This window comes from Phyllostomus discolor, chromosome 10 (genome assembly GCF_004126475.2).
Source record: "Phyllostomus discolor isolate MPI-MPIP mPhyDis1 chromosome 10, mPhyDis1.pri.v3, whole genome shotgun sequence".
Taxonomy (NCBI): domain Eukaryota; kingdom Metazoa; phylum Chordata; class Mammalia; order Chiroptera; family Phyllostomidae; genus Phyllostomus; species Phyllostomus discolor.
The window spans coordinates 91,489,137-91,507,458 of NC_040912.2; the positions used below are offsets into that span (position 1 = coordinate 91,489,137).

The following is an 18,322-nucleotide window of genomic DNA, read 5'->3' on the forward strand; positions in this document are numbered from 1 at the left end:
TCCTATCATCTCGGTCAGACATGCTCATGTACACAGTGGTAAGTTAGTAGTTCAGTATAGAATTGAATAATCTTTTTTTTTTTTTAATTAAATGTAATGGGCTAACGTTGGTTACTAGCACTATATAAGGTTCAGGTGTACAATCCTATCGCCCATCATCCATGTACTGCATCATGTGCTCACCACCAAAGCCTTGTCTTCTCCCATCACCACACATTTGACCCCCTTTACCCTGTTCATCCCCCCCCACCTTCCTTTCCTTCTGGTTACCACCACACTGCTGTCTGTGTCCATGAGTTTGTTTTGTTTTTTCACCTGTGGCTTCCTATTTTATATTCCACATGTGAGTGGATTCATATGGCTCTTGTCCTTTCTTCACGTGCCTTATTTCATCTGGCATGATGATCTCAATATTCAGCAACTGGATAATTTGGGATTGGGTAGCCCCATAGATGTGTCTGGTAGTCAGTACACTCTCATGCAGGCCAGGCTGATGGTGATAAGTGGTCCTGCATCCTTCATCACTGAGCAGGCAAGTCCAGCCTATTCCCAAGACAGCTGCAGGGCTCTGCGGGGCAGAAGGAGACAGCCAGCCCTGCGTGTCCACACTTTTAGGACCCACTCTGGATTCATGCTCCTACTGCCTTCTTGTCCAGAACAAGTCACTCAAACACTCAGATTCAAGGGGTGGGAAATGGAGTCAGCATTCACGGATGTAGCTACAGATGCACATCCCAAAGAGGCACATATCCCAGAAGAGAACACGTATGGCCACAGCAGCACTCTCACGTAGATCGCCATGTGCCCTCAGCATTGGCAAACTGCTCCAGGGTGGAGCTGGCCTGTGGTGGCCTTTTGTCTCACCTCCCAGGATTTTCCCACTCCCTGTGTGGTGACAGCTGATGCCCTCAGGGTGTCCTTAGGTGGTGTCTTCCACTGCGATGCTAATGGCACAGTGATCTGAACTCCCACCCACATTCCCCTTGTTGGTAGCCATCCTGTGTCCCGTGTTCTCAGCTTCTGGAAACTTACCCTCTCATCCCAGGATGCTGGTTATCAAATGTGGGAAACTCACCCTCAGGGGAGGTTTGGCTACTCCCTGGGTGAGCTACAGCTTCCCCACAGAGTGTGTGGAAGATGGGGAATCACTGCTGATCTTGTGGAAGCCAGAGTTGGGGGTTCTGCCAAATCTCTCCTCTGTTTGATGGATATTTTAAAAAATTATTCCAGTTACAGAATAGGCAGAAGGGGGCCTACTGGAAGTAAAGAGGCCACTCGGGGGACAGCTGAGGCATGGATGGTGATGTAGGTTGGGATGGTATGATGGTCTTCTACCTGGAGAGAAGCAGTCAGATTGTGGATGGAGGCAAGAGAACGTGCTGGTGGGTTGGATCTGGAAAGCAAAGGGAAGAGAGGAATCAAGGGGGATTTCTAGACTTTTGGTCTGAGGGCCTGGGTGATGGTGATGATTTCTGTGAAAGTGAAATTCAGTCATTACTCGTGTCTCTAATGTCATCGGTGTGACTGGCATGGAGCAAAGACAGTGGCTGTGGTACAGGGTCCCTCCACAGGCCTCTGTCTCACACAAGGGCTGCACTGGAGGATGTTCTTTCTTGGGAAAACAGGCCCTCAGCTGTGGTCGTCAGTGGTCTTGGAGTTATTTCGAAAACATTGTTCGGTTGGTAGGCTATAGTGTTCTGTAATTAACCTCCAAGTTTCCTAGGAGGTAGGTGCACCTAACCAAGTGAGCCTAAGAAAGTGTAATTTTACTGATGCTAATCTGTATGAGTAGTAGTTGTTGTTATTATTATTATTATTATTATTATTTAGGTATCAAGGGATTTTATTTATAGCAACTCCAGGGAATTATCAATACTTTCTAGTTGTAAGTCTTCAACATGTTAATTTAATATAGGAAAAGGTCATTGGATTTCTACACAAGTTGTAATTTTAAGGAAGGTGTTTTGTGTTTCTGTGGGTCACAGTCCCTGACGGGAGGGCTGCATATGTGACATATAAGGGGACACTCCTTCTTTCTGCCCAGGTGCCCAGCTCACCTGTGCAAGGAGGGAGGGCCTGAATCGCCCCCCTCCCTGGCTTCTTTACAGGTAGAAGAAAAGTTTCCTCTTGAATATGATGTGGGGGTTAGGGGATCTTCTGCCGTGATGTCCCACAGTCAGCTTTTGTGTCACTTGCTGCCTTGGCTTAGGAGGGACAGCTACTACAGTGGCTCAGAGTTCTCACTCACACCCTTGGGTGCCCTCCTCCATGGGCCCTAAGCTGCCAAAGGTCAGAGTGAGCAACCCAAGGGACTCTGGAGACATGCCCAGGGTTCCCCAAGTCCTGTAGCAGGAACATGGGGCCTAGGGCTTCCTCAGAGCTTCTGTGAGTGGAGGGGTTGCTCATGGGACAGGACCTGATCAGACAACAGAGATGGGCACAGCTGGGTGTGGGTCCTGCAGGGGAAATGCTGGAGGTCAATCCTCACACTGTGGCTTTTGTTTCCTGATGTCCCAGGGCTTGGAAACCAAGACCCCAGAGAGTCACAACTGAGACTAGTCTTAGTGGGTAAGACTGGAGCTGGAAAAAGTGCCACAGGGAACAGCATCCTTGGAAAGAAAGCGTTTCATTCCACCATCGCAGCAAAATCCATCACCAAGGTCTGTGAGAAAGGGAGTAACACCTGGACTGGGAGAGAAATTGTGGTCGTGGACACACCTGGCCTTTTTGACACCGAGGTGCCAGATGCTGACACACAAAAGGAGATTGCTCGTTGCATCCTCCTGACATCCCCAGGGCCTCATGCACTGCTCCTGGTGGTCCCACTGGGCCAGTACACAAAGGAACAGCAAGAGGCCACACAAAAGGTGCTGATGATGTTTGGTGCCACAGCTAGGAGATTCATGATTCTCTTATTCACCCGGAAGGATGACTTGGACAACGAGGAGTTCTGTGATTACATAAAGGAAGCCCCAAAATTCATTCAGGATCTGATGAAGGAGTCCAGGGATCGCCACTGTCTGTTCAACAATAAGGCAACAGGGGCTGAGCAGGAGGCCCAGAGGGCACGGCTGCTGGACCTGGTCCAGCGCATGGTGATGGAGAACGAGGGGGGATTCTACACTAACGAGATGTACCAAAGGGCTGAGGAGGAGATTCAGAAACAGATCCGAGTGATAGAAGAGCAGTGCAGAGCTGAGCTGGAGAGGGAGAAGAAGCAGATAAGAGAGGAGTATGAGGAGAAAATGAGAAACCTGGCTGATAGCCTGGAGTGGGAAAAGAGAAAGGCAGAAATGGAGAGGGTGCTGGCAGAAAGGGAAAAGCACTATGTTTCTAGGCAACGAAATGCCAGGGGTGAAGTGGAGCATCAGAATAAGATACTTGACATCATCATGGGAGCTTTGAAAAGTGCTAGGCTGAATTTTACAAGGCTGTTCAGATTTTCTGAATAAAAAATGAAAACCTGTCTCTATTTCCTGCATATTTTCAGGGGCTCCTTCCCCACAGAACTCATTCCCCAAAGTCAGAGCTCCCTGTTTGTGTCCCTCAGGCTCTCAAGACTAGGGAGGGTGGGAAAGTTCACTGTTGGCCATTGGTGGGCATTTGATTGACTTCACTGGGGAGGGACACGTGCCCACTCTGTAAAACTCCACAGCAGAATGTACGGATGCCCCCTGTGGCCTGAACTCTTTCTCAGACACACAGAAAGGAATGGAGGAGGCCAAACTTGGGGACCCCCAGCTTGCTCTGTTTATCCCCAGTAACCCTTTTCCTCCAGATTCTTTGTAGATTGGCAGATAATCTCTGTGCTTCTACTCCTCATTTTTGCCTCTACAGCCTCCAGGATTATTTCACCCATGTGGTTAGTGAAATCAATGAAGTAATCTATAAGTAGAGATGCCTATAGAGTTTTTTTCTGATGAACATGAACTTGTTGAATTACATTTTTATGAAAGGACTAAAATTGTTCCTTATCATTGGCCCACTGCAGTACAAAGACTGGTCTGAAAAACAGATATCAGAACTCAGTGAAGTAAAATGGCAGAAAAGGTAAAAGACACAGATTCAACAGGCAAGAGAGCATCGTTTGGAGTATTCAGATGTTTCTGTAGAAACTCTGTGACCAGTCTCAACTCGAGCATGTTGCTGAATGACTAGTCCTCTCCTTTTCTTGGGAAGCCAACTGTTGCCACTGTGCCTCCATCTCCCTTCACCATGATGACTCCCTCCTGGGAGGGTGGTCCTCACACTGCTGCCCCACCCCCTGAATTGTTTGCTTGCTGTTACTATAATAAAACTTTTTTCTTCTCTCATATGTGTGCAAAACTGGAAATCTGTTACCTTAGAAGAGGTCACTGCTACTTCAAAGAGCACAGGGATGAATTTAACTTTTTGATAAAAGTTCAAGATGACTCTAGAGCTTGACCTGTCAACTCTCTAAGAGGCCTCTCCCTGTTTTTAACCCCTCTGCTCATCAGCAACCACATTCTTCTTGGATTCCCTCATTAGCTGCCTGTAGAAATTACATGTAACCAGGGTTTCTGAGACCTTTGCAGATTTCCTGGTTACAAATAAGATCCCTTCAACATATGGATAACAGTAGTACAAATCTATCCCTTCTCTCCTGTGGACTCCTACCCAAGTAACTTCTAGGATTTCCCAAAGCACATTTCCGTGTTCAACCTGCACGTCCTGGTGGTCACACACCCAAAGGGAACTTCCGTGGTCTGCCCAGAGAATGAACCAAGGGACCACAGTGCAGGTCAGGTCCAGTGACCACTGGCCAAAATGGAGAGAGGATGGTCTCATTCCTTTTTTTGAAGAGTAAACATAATAGTAAGAAATGATTTCATATCCTGAAAGACACTGACTGCTTTGGCTTTTACAGAAGGGGATAATTTATGAAGTGTCTCTCCCTCTTGGGTTGTAGGATAAGCCCTTCCTCCTTCCAGATGGAAAGCCATCAGCTTGGTACAGTAATGCCTGGTGCTGCCTGGGGGATCCATCCCAGTGACTTCCAAAATCTCAGTGACGAAGCTAAAGGCTACAGAAAGTTCCATATGTGCTGTTACTGTGGGGCCAGACACAGAACTGAATTGCAGGTCTGCAAGACATGGACACAATGGACAGAGGACAGTGGCACATGACTGAGATCCCAGAGGGAAGCACCAGGGGGGAGGAGCCCAGAAAGTTCTTCTAAGAGCAGCAAGGACTTGGTGCTGGGGAAGTATTCCTTGAGCCAAGGTTCACCAACTCTCCAAAGGGTGATGGGAGGAATATTCTGTGAGGGTCTGGTGGACACCAGGGACTTGGTACAAAGTGGGGAGGAAAGAAAATGAACACTTTGTTCCAAGCACACCAGCATCTGACAGGCGAGTCCTATTGGTGTCTTGGATGAGATGGAGACATTTCCATAGGAAGGTCAGCTAGAAAGTGAATTCTCACATGGACTATCCAGCTGTGCTAAATCCTCTGTCCTACACGTGGCACCACAGGTGATTCTGCCGTGTTCTCTGCATCACAGGGAAGGGGCCAGGGAATATTCTTCTTCGGCCCATTGGTGATTGGTCCCCATCAGGGTCTGCCCCTGCAGTCTGAAGCAGATGCTCCCACCATGAGGGACTGGTGCCAAAGGGCGATTCAATTTCTCATCTGACAGGTTCAAAAGATTTGAACAAACCTATAGCACATGTTGAATTTTCCTCCCTGAGTTTACAACATTCTTCGTAGATTTTGGGAATTCTTTAGGACATATAATATTATTGGGCAGGTGTCTTATATCTCACTTCCCCTACAGCTGTAAAGAAAAGCACTTGGGAAAGGTGGCAGATGGTGGGGAGGGGAGGGAGACGGTTGCTCTGAGGAAAGAGGAGGAAGAGGAGGAATGTGATGGAGACTTGTGCAAGCAGGGCTGGACCACCAGATTCACCCCAAGTCCTCCCCAGGAGAGGCGTCACTGCTTGTGGGGGTCTGGAGGGGACAGCATCAGAGGGAGGAGGTGGAAAAAGTAAACAATGGGAGAAGAGGAATCTGCAATGGAACAAACCCCTGGTGTGATTGGTTGGGGAGTGGAAAGGATGAGAGGAAGGTTGATCAAAATGCAACCCCTATAGGGTCCCCAGGACGCGCACACTGTCCAGATGCCTCCTGGGGCACTGGGGCTCCTTAGAGCACTGAGATGAAAAATGTAATTTCCTCAGTGCTGTTGTTTGCTTTGTCTGTGTCCTTCATTTCAGTCGATGAAGGGACATTGTTTACTTCTTCCTTCTGGGTTTTTTTTCCCCCCTGACCCAAGGCAGCAATGTTGGGTTCTCAGCAGGGAGGGGAAATCTATATGCATGTTTCAGCCATTACCTCTCTGTGATGTAGGATTCAGAACATTTTTTAAAAATTCCTTACCTGATGGTGTGTTTATTGATTTTAGAGAAAGTGGAGGTTATGGGGGAGAGAGAGAGAGAGAGAGAGAGAGAGAGAGCATCCATCTGTTGCCTCCCCTGTGTGCCCACTGGGGATCAAACCCAAAATCTTCTGCTGTACAGGACGATGCTCCAACCAATGAAACCACCGGGCAGATCCAGAGGTTTGTTTTTATTTTTCTCTGTGGCTGGAGAGAACCAGGTGCTCTGGGGTCAGTATTGTTGGGAAGCTGACGTTCCACTGGACGTCGCCAGTGGATGCTGGTCAGTGTGGTCCTCCCTCTTAGTGGGGCCTTTCAGCATTTATGGTTGAAACTTTTTATGTAGCATTCAAATACATACTGTCAATTGTAAAACAACCTTGGAAAATTGCAAATTTTAAATCAGTTATTGTTTTGTATTATTAAAAATGTCTTTCTTGTATGGGCAACTGTTTGATGCCTTCATGTGAGATCTTTCATTTTCACTGCATGCTCAAGTATTGCAGATTTTTCCCCCCTTTAACCTATCTCTTCAGTGATGTGAGGGTATGAGTGACCTGGGACTCCCTGCCTGTGAAGCACCGAGCAGAGGACACCACAGGGACCCAGCAGGATCCGGGGTGAGCTTGAGTTTGTGTTTCAGGGTGAAGACCCCAAGGACAGAGCAAGTGTGGGTGCAGAGATGAGCAGGCCAACCTGGCTCATTTTACCTGGGCCTGGCACTGACCCTCCGGGATCTGCACGGCACAGCATGGAGGACGCTTTGCCTGCCATGGCGTCACCAATGCTCAGCCCACCAAGGCCTGTCTGCCCTTTATTATGAGAGTCAAATGAAAGTCTCCAACCCTCTTAATTCCTCTGGTTTTACCCTGGAATTAGAAAGCACACCCCACCCTATGAGTGTGCCAGTCAGTGAGGACAGTCCTCTGGGGAAGCAGACTCTCCTCAGGGTCTTGTGGCTCCCAGGGACTCCAGTCTGTAGTTCAAGTTCCCTTGGGCTTCAGCAGCCTCTGCATTCAGGCTGCTAAGGGGTCTGATAGCAACACAGACTCCCCCGGGGAGATGTCCCCTGCAGTGACATTGGGACAGTTCTTCGGGGTCTCTCTTCCTGTGGGCACACACCCTAGTGGGTGTGTGTGTCTTTCTGCACTTGGGTGTGAGTGTGGTTTTGCAGGTGGGGGCGGGGATGACAGAGCAGCCCCTTGTTCAATGTGAGTGTCAGGAGGATGAACTGACACCTACAAATACTGATGTCGGACAACACAAGGTGAACGTCCAGTGCATTTATTCACTCAGTTCATGGTCAACTGAAACTAATGGGAATGGGCTGAGGGTTTGTGTGGGTTCCCATACTTGGTCTGGTGGGGACACTGGGGCTGATTCAGTGACAGGGGACACAGCCTGAGGTCAGTGGAAACCAGGAAAAAGCAACAATAGTTACTTGGCTTAAGTAGGAAAGGAGCCCAAAGAGGCCAGGTCACAGGAGCAGGGTTTGGAGAGGGGGTGCATGGTGGTGGGCCCTGGTAGGACTTTGCCATTGGTAGATTACTGTCAGGTGATCGACACAAGGAAAGCCTGTGGATCCTGGAGGCAGATAGCAAGGGTGAGTGTGATGGTCAGCTGACTGGTCAAAGTCCTGTTTACAATCTGTCACTCAGGATTCAGACATGGTTTTCTTCGGGGTGGGTAACTTAACCTTTCTACCGCTCCCATTCCTAATGGTAAAATGAGATATTAACTACAGAGCAGTCTGACAGCCATGGAGGGTCATGGTAGAGCTGCATGGGGTTGGGGTGGAGGGATTGAAAAAAAAAGAAGAAACAGGAAAACCTCAGGGACACAGACAACAGCGTGGTGATCGCCAAAGGGAGTGGGAAGAGGAGGTGGAGGACAGCATAAGAGGTTAAAGAGTGATGGACATAGACATGACTTGGGTGGTGAACACAGGGTACAGATGATATGCTGTGGAATTGTGCACGTGGTACTTGTATCATTGTGTTTCCCAAGGTCACCACCAATATATTCAATAATGAGGACAATAATAATACCAAAATATATAACATGAGGTATTTAATTCACTGGGTTGGGGTCAGTACCTGGAAGTGGGTGCTGCTGTAAACAATACCTACCCTGTGGCAGTGGCTGTGGACTTGGAGATGGACAGGAGCTGCAGGAACTCTGAGGCACATGGGAGCAAAGGTGAAGGTGGCCTTGGAGGGACTGTGCTAAGAATTTGAATGTTAAAGGCGAGACCGCAGATCAAGGTGAGAGCCCTGTCATTGGACCCCAGAGGAAAGGGAGGAGGTGTTCCAGAGTGAGGGAGAGTCATGGAGTCCTGTCTGCTGCTGGGTGGATGGAAGAGCTTGTAAGGGATGGACTGGAGTGTTCAGCTGAGGGGTGTCCAAGCTCAGCATGGAGGGTACATCCTGCTTTGTCCTTGTCAGAGGTGGAAGACAAGACACCTGATCAATGCTGCCAGAAGCCAAGGTCCTCCAAGGACTGCTAGCTGCCATGAAGTGCTGGGAACCAGCCAGGAAGGACCCTTTGCAGATCCTTCAGAGGAAACCTAGCTTGGCTGACCTTTTGATGCAGGATTCCTGGGCTTGTAGGACCAGAAGTTTCTGCAGCTTTCAGGGACACAGTGTGTGGGACAGTGTTTTAGCCGCCCTCGGAATCTCATACAACACCTTCCTCCTTTCCTCCCCATCTCTCCGGCCTCCTCCCGCTCCTTCCTTGGCATAACCAGGGACCTCCTCTCTCTGTGTGAGTGCTCTGTGACTCCAGGGCATCTTTTCCAGCCACACCTGCAGGCCTGGGCCAGGGAAGCCTGGGGTCCAGGAACTCCTGACTTTCTCAGAAAGGCCATGAACTCTGCCTGACCCTGTGCTTGGCCCTGTCTCCCAGCCCAGGCTGCCAGGACCCTAGAGGCGCCCGACCACTTCCTCTTTACTGTTTCGTTTTCTGATCTCAGGCCCCTTACAAAGAAGTTCGTGCTTGTCCTCAGTTTATACAACATGAAAACAAAACCAAAAACAGTTTTGTTTTGAGAGAGACAGAGGAAGTGAGGGGCTCCTGAACCCTTAAGTGGATGGGCCGTCAGCCAGGCTGCAGTGGGTTCAGCAGGTCCTGAGCCCCCCTCTATATGAGACCAGCTCCAGGCCCACTGGCCAGAAGGAGGAGTCAGACCAAATCCCACAGACACAGACCACAGTGGGGTGCTCACCAGGGGGAAGGAGAGGGGGAGGGTAAAGTGTAAAGGGGGTGAAATGTGTGGAGACAGAAGGAGAGCTGACTGTGGGTGGTGGACACACAGTGCAACACACAGATGATGTGTCAGGGAATCGTACACTGGAAATCTGTGTAATGTTATTAACAATGTCACCCCAATAAAGTTTTTTAAATAAAAAGAATAAAGAGCTTTATCTAAAACATAGAGGAAGGCATTATCCTGTAAGCATGTCTATTTAGGCCTTCATCTTGACCAGAAGTCACTTGGCCCATTTTGTTCATTGGATTGTTTGCTTTTTGTTGTTGACTTGTATGTATTCTTTATATATTTTGGATATTGACCCCTTGTCAGAGTTGTTGTTTGCAAATACATCTCCCATTTGTTGAATTTCTTTCTTAGTTGGTGGTTGTCTCTTTGGCAGTACAGATGCTTTTTAGTTTGACGTAGTGCCTTTCCTTTATTTTTGCTTTTTCTCTTGACTTTGGGGCCAAATTCATAAAACCTCTCTAGACGAAGGTCATAAGCTTGGCACATATGTTTTCTTCTGTTAGTTTATTGTTTAAGGCCTTGCATATAGGGCTTTGGTCCATTTTGAGGTAATTTTTGTAAAGGGTGACAAATAGCAGTGTAGTCCAGTTTCATTCTTTTGCATGGGGTTTTCCATTTCTCCCAGCACCATTTATTGAAGAGGCTTTTTTTTTCGTATTGTATGTTTTTGGCTCTTTTGTTGAAAATTATTTTTGCATATAATATGTGAGTTTATTTTCAGGCCCTCAGTCTGTTCCATGGGTCAGTGTGTCTGTATTTCTGCCAATACAGATGCTGTTTTGATTGTCACTTTGTAGTACAATATGAAGTCAGGGGGTGTGATACCTCTCTCTTTGTTCTTTTTTCTGAGGATTGCTTTAGCCATTTGGGGTCTTACTGTGATTACATTCAAATCTGATCATTTTTTGTTCTACTCCTTTATAAAATGTCATTGGGATTCCTATAGGGATTGCATTCATGTGTATGTTCCTTTGGGTACTATGGCCATTTTAACCAGCTGGATACTTCCAATCCATGAACATGGAATTTTTTCATTTCTTTCTGTCTTCTTCAATTTCTGTTAATAATGACTTATAGTTTTCAGTGTATATATCCTTCACATGCTTTTTGGTGTTTATTCCTAGGTATTTTATTTTTTTCTTCAATTACAAAAGGAATTGTTATTTTAAATTTCTTCCTGACATTTCATTGTTGGTTTGTAGGAACACAGTAAATTTTTCTACAGGACTTTGTGTCTTGCAACTTACTGTATGTTTTCCTAAAAATTACACTTAAAGCTAGAATTGAGTGTGTGATCAATGTGTAGCCGCATTGCATAAACTTGAAAATACAGCATTCAGTTATGCTCTTATTCTAAACATTTTTGATCCATGGGTTATTTGACCCAGGCATTGCCTAAGGGAGTGTGAGGATGGGAGGAAGAGAAAACTGGGACAACTGTGATGGCAGAGGCCATAAATAAATACATAAAAATAAAACCATGTCCTCCAATTGATGAACATATGGTATTTTATTACTTATCTTTTAATTATGTTGCGGTCAGGAAATATGGTTTATGTTATTTTTAGTACTATACAGTTTCAAGGCACTCCTTGAGACCAGTGTTGGTCAGTGTTTTCTATGTATTTGAAAACAAGGGACTGAATTTGAGGAAGTGTCTACACATGTGCATGAGGTCAAGGCCATGAAACTGGTTGCTTCAGTCTCTGTGTTCCTTTTGCATCTTCACTTGCCTGCTCTGGTGAGGACTGAGAAATGTGTGTTGCACCTGTCACCCTAAGTGCAGGTTTGCCCATATTTTAGTGTGACTGAATCACTCCCCTTACAAAGTGAGGACCCCGAGTGCGGCAGGTGGAAATGCAAAGCCGTGTCTGAGCTGGTGCGCAGGGCTCTGTGGCTGTGCCCCCACTACACTGCTGAGGTCCCACCTGCCACCTGCACTCCTCACCCGTCTTACTATACTCGCTGTTGTTCTTCTAACACAGATGAATGTGTTATATATTTTATACTCTACACATTTATTCCTTATTGTTTATTTTCTGTCCCTTCCAGGAACACTGGAAGATGTGAACCAAGAATCTTTACCCGTGATTATTTGCTGATATATCCAAGTCCTTAGAACGGTGCCTGGCACATAATGTGCCATCATACAAATTGAATGGAAAGCCAGTTTTGTTGGGTAGTTTGTTCTTGTTGGTTTAGAATTTGATTGTTATACTCGTCTAAATTTCTGTTCTCAACCTTTGTCTGGTTATATGCTTTAGATTCAAATTACTTTTGCGATCCGCTGAAAAAATGTGTGTGTTGTGTTTTCACTGAAACCTTTGGTTCATGTCTCATAATTACAATTTTCAATCTATAATGCTGCATAAAAATTTTTATTTCTTGCCTTCTACTTGTCCAACCTGTCTCATAATTGGTTTTTATTTGTTCTTGTTGAATTTTAGTTATTTGGAAATTTTTTCACAGTTTGTGTTTTTCTCTACTAGTTTGGAAGTTATACACACTTTTCCTCACTTTTTAGTACCTACCCAGTGAATATAATACATACTGCTAACGGATCAAAGTCTGAAGTTAATCTATCCTTTTATCTTCCTTTTATACAACAAATTTCCTTGGACATTTTAATTCCATTCCCACCTCCATCCCTATCTAAATATTACTGTGTATTTTGTTTATTTTTTTCCTTTTAGAATCTAGAGGCTGTTTCTATTATTTTGCACTGTTCCTGCCATTTTAACTTAGTCTTTGTTTTCCCCTCTGAGTCACTGATGGGATTGTTTTCCACTCGTGTCCGGCACACTCTGTAGAAATCCCTCCAGGGAGGTCGTGCTGGGGGCAGGAGCTCTCCCCTTCCTTGTCTGAAATGCACGTGTGTTGCCCTGACTCCTGACAGCTGTCCCCTGCGTGTGCAGTTCTGAGTCGGCTGTCATCTTCTCTGAGCTCATTGCAGGTCTGCTGGCACTGTTTCCGGCTGCTCTGTTACCGGGCAGGGGTCAGTGCAGTTCCAGCATCTCCTCCTGGAAGGTCATGGGTCTGTGTTTCTGGCTCCTTTGAGGAATCCTCTTTGCTTTGATGTCCTACAGCTTCGTCTTATGTGTCAAAGTGCGAATTCCTTCTTCATGATCGTCTTTGGGATTTACTGGGTTGTCTGAATTTTGGGTTGGTGTGTTTCCTCAGCTCCACCATCGCAGCTTTAAAGATTTCCTCTGTGGTCTTCCCTTCTGTTTTCTCTCCACAAGCATCTTCTGCCTGTTTGCAGTGCACCCTGGCCTTTTCTTTCTCAACCCTCCCTGCACTCACCAGGTAGAGCTCACTGACATTCTTGAGGGGTTAGCCCTTTGGGGGTTATGGTCAGAGTTCCCTGTGAGACCCTGTGGAAACTGCCCTTGCCTTTGGCTCCCAGGTCAGTGGGGTTAGAGATGCACAGTCAAAGTTCTCCCAGTTGGTGAATCTCCTCAGAGTGGTAGCGGGCTGCTGTCCTTTGCTTACAGGTCTGGGTTTCCCCTTCCCTGGGCTCCACGTCTGAGCAAGCTCCTTTCCTTGACGATTCTTACATCCTTTTAAGAAAATATAGGTAATATTTTCCACTATTTTTAGTTGACTTCAGAGGAATGGTTAATAACCTCAATACTTGATGGGAAAGTTTATTTTTCATTTGTTTGGTTAGGTGTCTTCCTATAGGTTTCCTGCGTTCATGGCTCTCTTAGGGTTAATTGTTCTGTTATCTGTGTCCCTTCCATGTTTCTTTCAGTTGTCTGCTTTCCTTGATTGTTTTTCCTGTTTGAGAACAAATCCTTAGAGCAGCTTTATGAATGTCAGGAGTGGGGGATGGCCTGTAGGCTGTTCCTGACTTCACGTGGGGCTCTCAGGTCAGCTCCTGTGGCCACCTCAGCCCCAGGCTCTCTGGGATGGGGTGACTGAGTGGTCACCTCAGTTCATCCTCATCTCTGCCTGCCTTCCAGAGATGGGTTGAGACCTCTCATCCTCAAGGCTCAGACTCCTATGTCTGGGAGAAGACCCCAAGAGATGGGCTGACAGCGGTGGTTGACTCAAGGCTTCCTGGGGCTGGGGTGTGATGGGTATGAAGAGAGTTTTGTGGTCCCTTCACCATGTAATTTCCACTGCAGTCATGCAGACCTGTTTATGTGCATGAGAAGATGAGACTTGTGTTGGAAAAGATGTCAAACTGTGAAAAAAAACAGGAAATGTTTACAAGATCGAAACTTGTTGAGACCACAATTGCAAAGCCTTTGAAGCTTTGAGCTTGAAGAGGTGCAGAAATAGCCCCAGGGAGCTCAGCTGGCTGGAGCATGTTCCCTGTGCGCTGAGTTGCAGTTTCTACTTCTGGTCGGGTAACATAGGAGATGTATAAGTACATGGAACACCCAATCGATGTTTCTCTGTCTTTGTCTCTGCCTCTGTCCCTCTCTCCCCCTCAATCAATAAGTTGAGAAAAAAGAACAATAGCCTAGGCTGGGTTTCTCAGTTGGTTGGAGGGCCATTCCATGCCTCAGAAGGTTGTGGGTCCATTTCTGGTTCCGCAGCGTGAGGTAGGTGACCAGTGGAGTCTCTCTCTCACAGTGATTTCTCTCTCTCTCTCTCTCTCTCCACCACACCCCTTCCTCTCTGTCTAAAATCAATGAAATGTCCTTGGGTGGGAATTATGAATAACTGTGCATACATGGACTCTGTCCCTAGATAGGAGCAGGTACAAAATCACATGTAAAAGGCACTGACACAAGCCCATGTGACAACCCATGGCCTGTTTTATCATCAGTCTTCCATCACTGAGTCTCCTGGTACCCAGTGGTACCTAAATACCTGCCATTCCCATCTTTATTGCATTCTAGTTTACGTAAAATAAAATCAATTTCTTCTTTATAGCAGGTTTAATAACCAATTCTGTAAACTCATTTCTAACAAGTTCTAGTACTTCCCATTACCTTGTATACATGTTATCATGTGACAGGGTGCACTCAGTTTGTTTTATTTGTAATTCGTTTTTACTTTTACCTTTGATCCCCCACAAACACACCTCTCACGTCTCGCCTCTGGGAACCAGCAATCCACTCTCTGGATCTTGAGCTTGTTTTTTTTTGTTTGTTTGTTCATTTGTTTTTGATTCCACACAGGAGTTCATACACTATTTGTGTTTCTCTGTCTGATTTAGTGTCACTTAGCAAATGCCCTTGCATCCATGTATGTCATTGCAAATGGCAAGATTTGGGGTGTTTTATGGCTGAACACTGTTCTGCATACATCACCGTTTCCCTATCCGTTCGTCCACATACGGACTCTTCAGTTGCTCCTCCTCTTATCTATTGTGAATAATGCTCCAAAGTGTTTTTTTGCTTTATGCAGCTAAAATCCAGTAGTAGAAATGCTGGATCACGTGGTAGTTCTATCTCTAAAATTTTTTTTGATCCTCACCTGTAGATGTTTGTTTTTATTGCTGTTAGAACAAGGGAGAGAGAGAAACATGAATAAAAGAGAGAAGCATTGATCACCTGCTTACCACAGGTGCCCCGACTACGGGTGGAACCCACAGTCCTTCCTCTGCAGGACGTTGCTCCATCCAAACCAGCTGCGCTGTCCAGGGCAGCTGTTTGTAATGTTTGAGGCACCTCCATACTCTTTTCTGAAGCAGCTGCACCAGTTTACATTCCCACTAGCAGTGCATGAGGGTTCCCTTTTCTCCACATCCTCACCAATGTTTGTTATTTCTGTCTTTTTGATAACAGCCATTCTAACAGGTGTGAGGTGACATCTCTCTGTGGTGTTGATTTCCATTTCCCTGATGGGTAGTGAGGCTGAGCATCTTTTCATGTACCTCTTAGTTGTCCCTATGTCTTTTTAAAAATATCTATTGAAAACTTCAGCAAATTCATTCAAATCGAATTGCTTGATTTTTTGCAGTTGTGTTGTATGGATGCTTTATATAGTTTGGATATTTGCATCTTTCAACTCTGTGATTTGCAAATGTTCTCAATTTCAGATGGATGCCTTTGCATGTTGTTGATGGTTCTATTGCTTTCTTTCATTTGCATGTAATGTCTTCTTTCATCCCCTCACTTTCAGTCTCTGTGTGCCTTCCGTCCTGAGGTGGGCCTCCTGTAGACAGAGTGTATATGGGTCAGGTTTTCTTGTCCATTCAGCTGCCCCATGTCTTTAGATTGGAGCACTTAATCCATTTACATTTAAATTGGTTATTGATGATTACTTGTTTATTGCCATTTCAATATTTGTAACTCGTCCTTCCTTTGCTTGTTTTTTTCTTACATACGTCCCTTTAAGATATCTTGTAACTCTGGGTTCGTGACAAAGAACTCTTTTAGCTTTTTCTTGTCTGGTAAACTCTTTCTTTTCTTTTTCTAATTTTATTTTAATCATTGTTCAAGTACAGTTTTCTGTCCTTTTCTCCCATCCCAGCCCACCCATCCCTCCATCCCCACCTCCCTCCCATTTCCACCCCCCCCCCCGCCCTGTAGTTTTTGTCCATGTGTCCTTTCTATTTGTCCCTGTAAACCCTTCCAATTCTCCCCTGGAATTTCCCTGAAATTCCCTCCCTTGTCCCCTCTGGTCACTGTCAGTGTCTTTTGTTATATTTTGTTTGTTTGTTTGTTTTGTTGTTTAGGTTCCTGTCAAAGGTGAGATCATATGGTATTTGTCTTTCACTGTCTGGCTTATTTCACTTACATAATGCTTTCCAGCTCCATCCATGCTGTTGCAAAGGGTAGAATCTCCTCCTTTCTTTCTGCTTCATAGAATTCCATTGTGTAAATGTACCATCGTTTTTTGATCCATCCATTCATTTACTGATGGGCACCTAGGTTGCTTCCAGTACTTGGCTATTGTAAATTGTGCTGCTATGAACATTGGGATGTGTAGGTTCTTTTGGATTGGTGTTTTAGTATTTTTAGGATATAATCCCAGCAGTGGAATTGCTGGGTCCAAAGGCAGATCCATTTTTAGTTTTCTGAGGAAGTTCCATAGTGCTTTCCATAGTGGTTGCACCAGTCTGCAGTCCCACCAACAGTGCACTAGGGATTCCTTTTCTTCCATCCTCTCCAACACTTGTTGTTTGCTGCTTTGTTTATAATGGCCATTCTGTCTGCTGTGAAGTGATATCTCATTATGGTTTTAATTTGCATCTCTCTGATAGCTAGTGATATTGAGCATCTTTTCATGTGTCTCTGGATGCTCTGTATGTCCTCTTTGGAGAAGTGCCTGTTCAAGCCCTTTGCCCATTTTTTAATTGGGTTGCTTGTCTTCTTAGAGTGGAGTCTTGTAAGTTCTTTGTATATTTTGGAGATTAAACCCTTGTCTGAGGTATCATTGGCAAATATGTTTTCCCATACAGTTGGTTCTCTTTTTATTTTAATACTGTTTTCTTTAGCTGTGCAGAAGCTTTTTATTTTGATGAGATCCCATTTGTTTGTTCTTTCCTTTATGTCCCTTGCTCTGGAGGACATATCAGTAAAAATGTTGCTGCATGAAATATCTGAGATTTTCCTGCCTATGTTCTTCTTGGGACTTTAATGGTGTCACGGTTTATATTTAAATCTTTTATCCACCTTGAATTTATTTTGTGTATGGTGTAAGTTGGTGCTCAAGTTTCATATTTTTGCATGTAGCTGTCCAGGTCTCCCCACACCATTTGTTGAAGAGGCTATTTTTACTCCATTTTATGTTGCTGCCCCCTTTGTTGAATATTAATTGATCGTAGAGACTTGGGTTTATTTCTGGGCTCTCTGTTCTGTTCCATTGGTCCATGTGCCTGTTTTTATGCCAGTACCAGGTTGTTTTGATTACAGTGGCCTTGTAATACAGTTTAGTATCAGGTATTACGATCCCTCCTACTTTACTCTTCTTTCTCAAAATTGCAGCAGCTATTCGGGGTTATTTATGGTTCCATATAAATTTTTGAAGTGTTTGTTCTATGTCTGTGAAAGAAGCCATTGGTACTTTAATAGGTATTGCATTGAATGTGTAAATTGCTTTGGGTCGTATGGACATTTTAATAATGTTAATTCTTCTGATGCATGAACACGGTGTATGTTTCCATTTGTTTGTGTCTTCCTTGATTTCTTTCTGCAGTGTTATGTAGTTTTCTGAATACAGGTCTTTTACCTCTTTGGTTAGGTTTATTCCTAGGTATTTTATCTTTATGTTTGCTATATCGAATGGGATTTTTTTCTTGATTTCTGCATCTGCTGTTTCATTATTCGTGTACAGAAATGCTTTTGATTTCTGAATATTGATTTTGTATCCTTCTGTTTTTCCAAATTCATTTATTAGGTCAAGCAGATTTTGGCTGAGTCTATAGGATTTTCTATGTACACTATTATGTCATTTATAAACAGTAACAGTTTGGTTTCCTCCTTTCCAATTTGGATGCCTTTTATTTCCTTTTCTTGTCTGATTACTGTAGCTAAAACTTCCAATACTATATTGAATAGAAGTGGTAAGAATGGACAGTCTTGTTTTGTTCCTGATCTTAGTGGAAAAGATTTTAGTTTTTGCCCATTGAGTATGATGTTGGCTATAGGTCTCTCATATACAGCCTTTATTATGTTGAAGAATGCTCCCTCTATGCCCACTTTGCTGAGTGTTTTTATCATAAATGGGTGCTGTACCTTATCAAA

General features: G+C 45.0%; 2 protein-coding genes and 1 pseudogene across 3 annotated transcripts in view; all 3 read left to right on the forward strand.

Moving 5' to 3' along the window:
* Window positions 1–3,887, forward strand: part of LOC114507465 (GTPase IMAP family member 4-like) — a 658,105-nt gene extending 654,218 nt beyond the window's left edge. For both annotated transcript variants that reach the window (XM_036011025.1, XM_036011024.1), the window contains exon 3: window positions 2,518–3,887. In XM_036011025.1, coding sequence (XP_035866918.1) covers window positions 2,518–3,452 — 935 coding nt within the window. In that variant the 3' untranslated portion in view covers window positions 3,453–3,887. The remainder of the gene's footprint in view (window positions 1–2,517) is intronic.
* LOC114507468 (GTPase IMAP family member 7-like) overlaps window positions 1–18,322 on the forward strand; it is a 265,099-nt gene that overhangs the window by 208,379 nt on the left and 38,398 nt on the right. The window lies entirely within an intron of this gene.
* LOC114507466 overlaps window positions 1–18,322 on the forward strand; it is a 199,746-nt pseudogene that overhangs the window by 169,281 nt on the left and 12,143 nt on the right.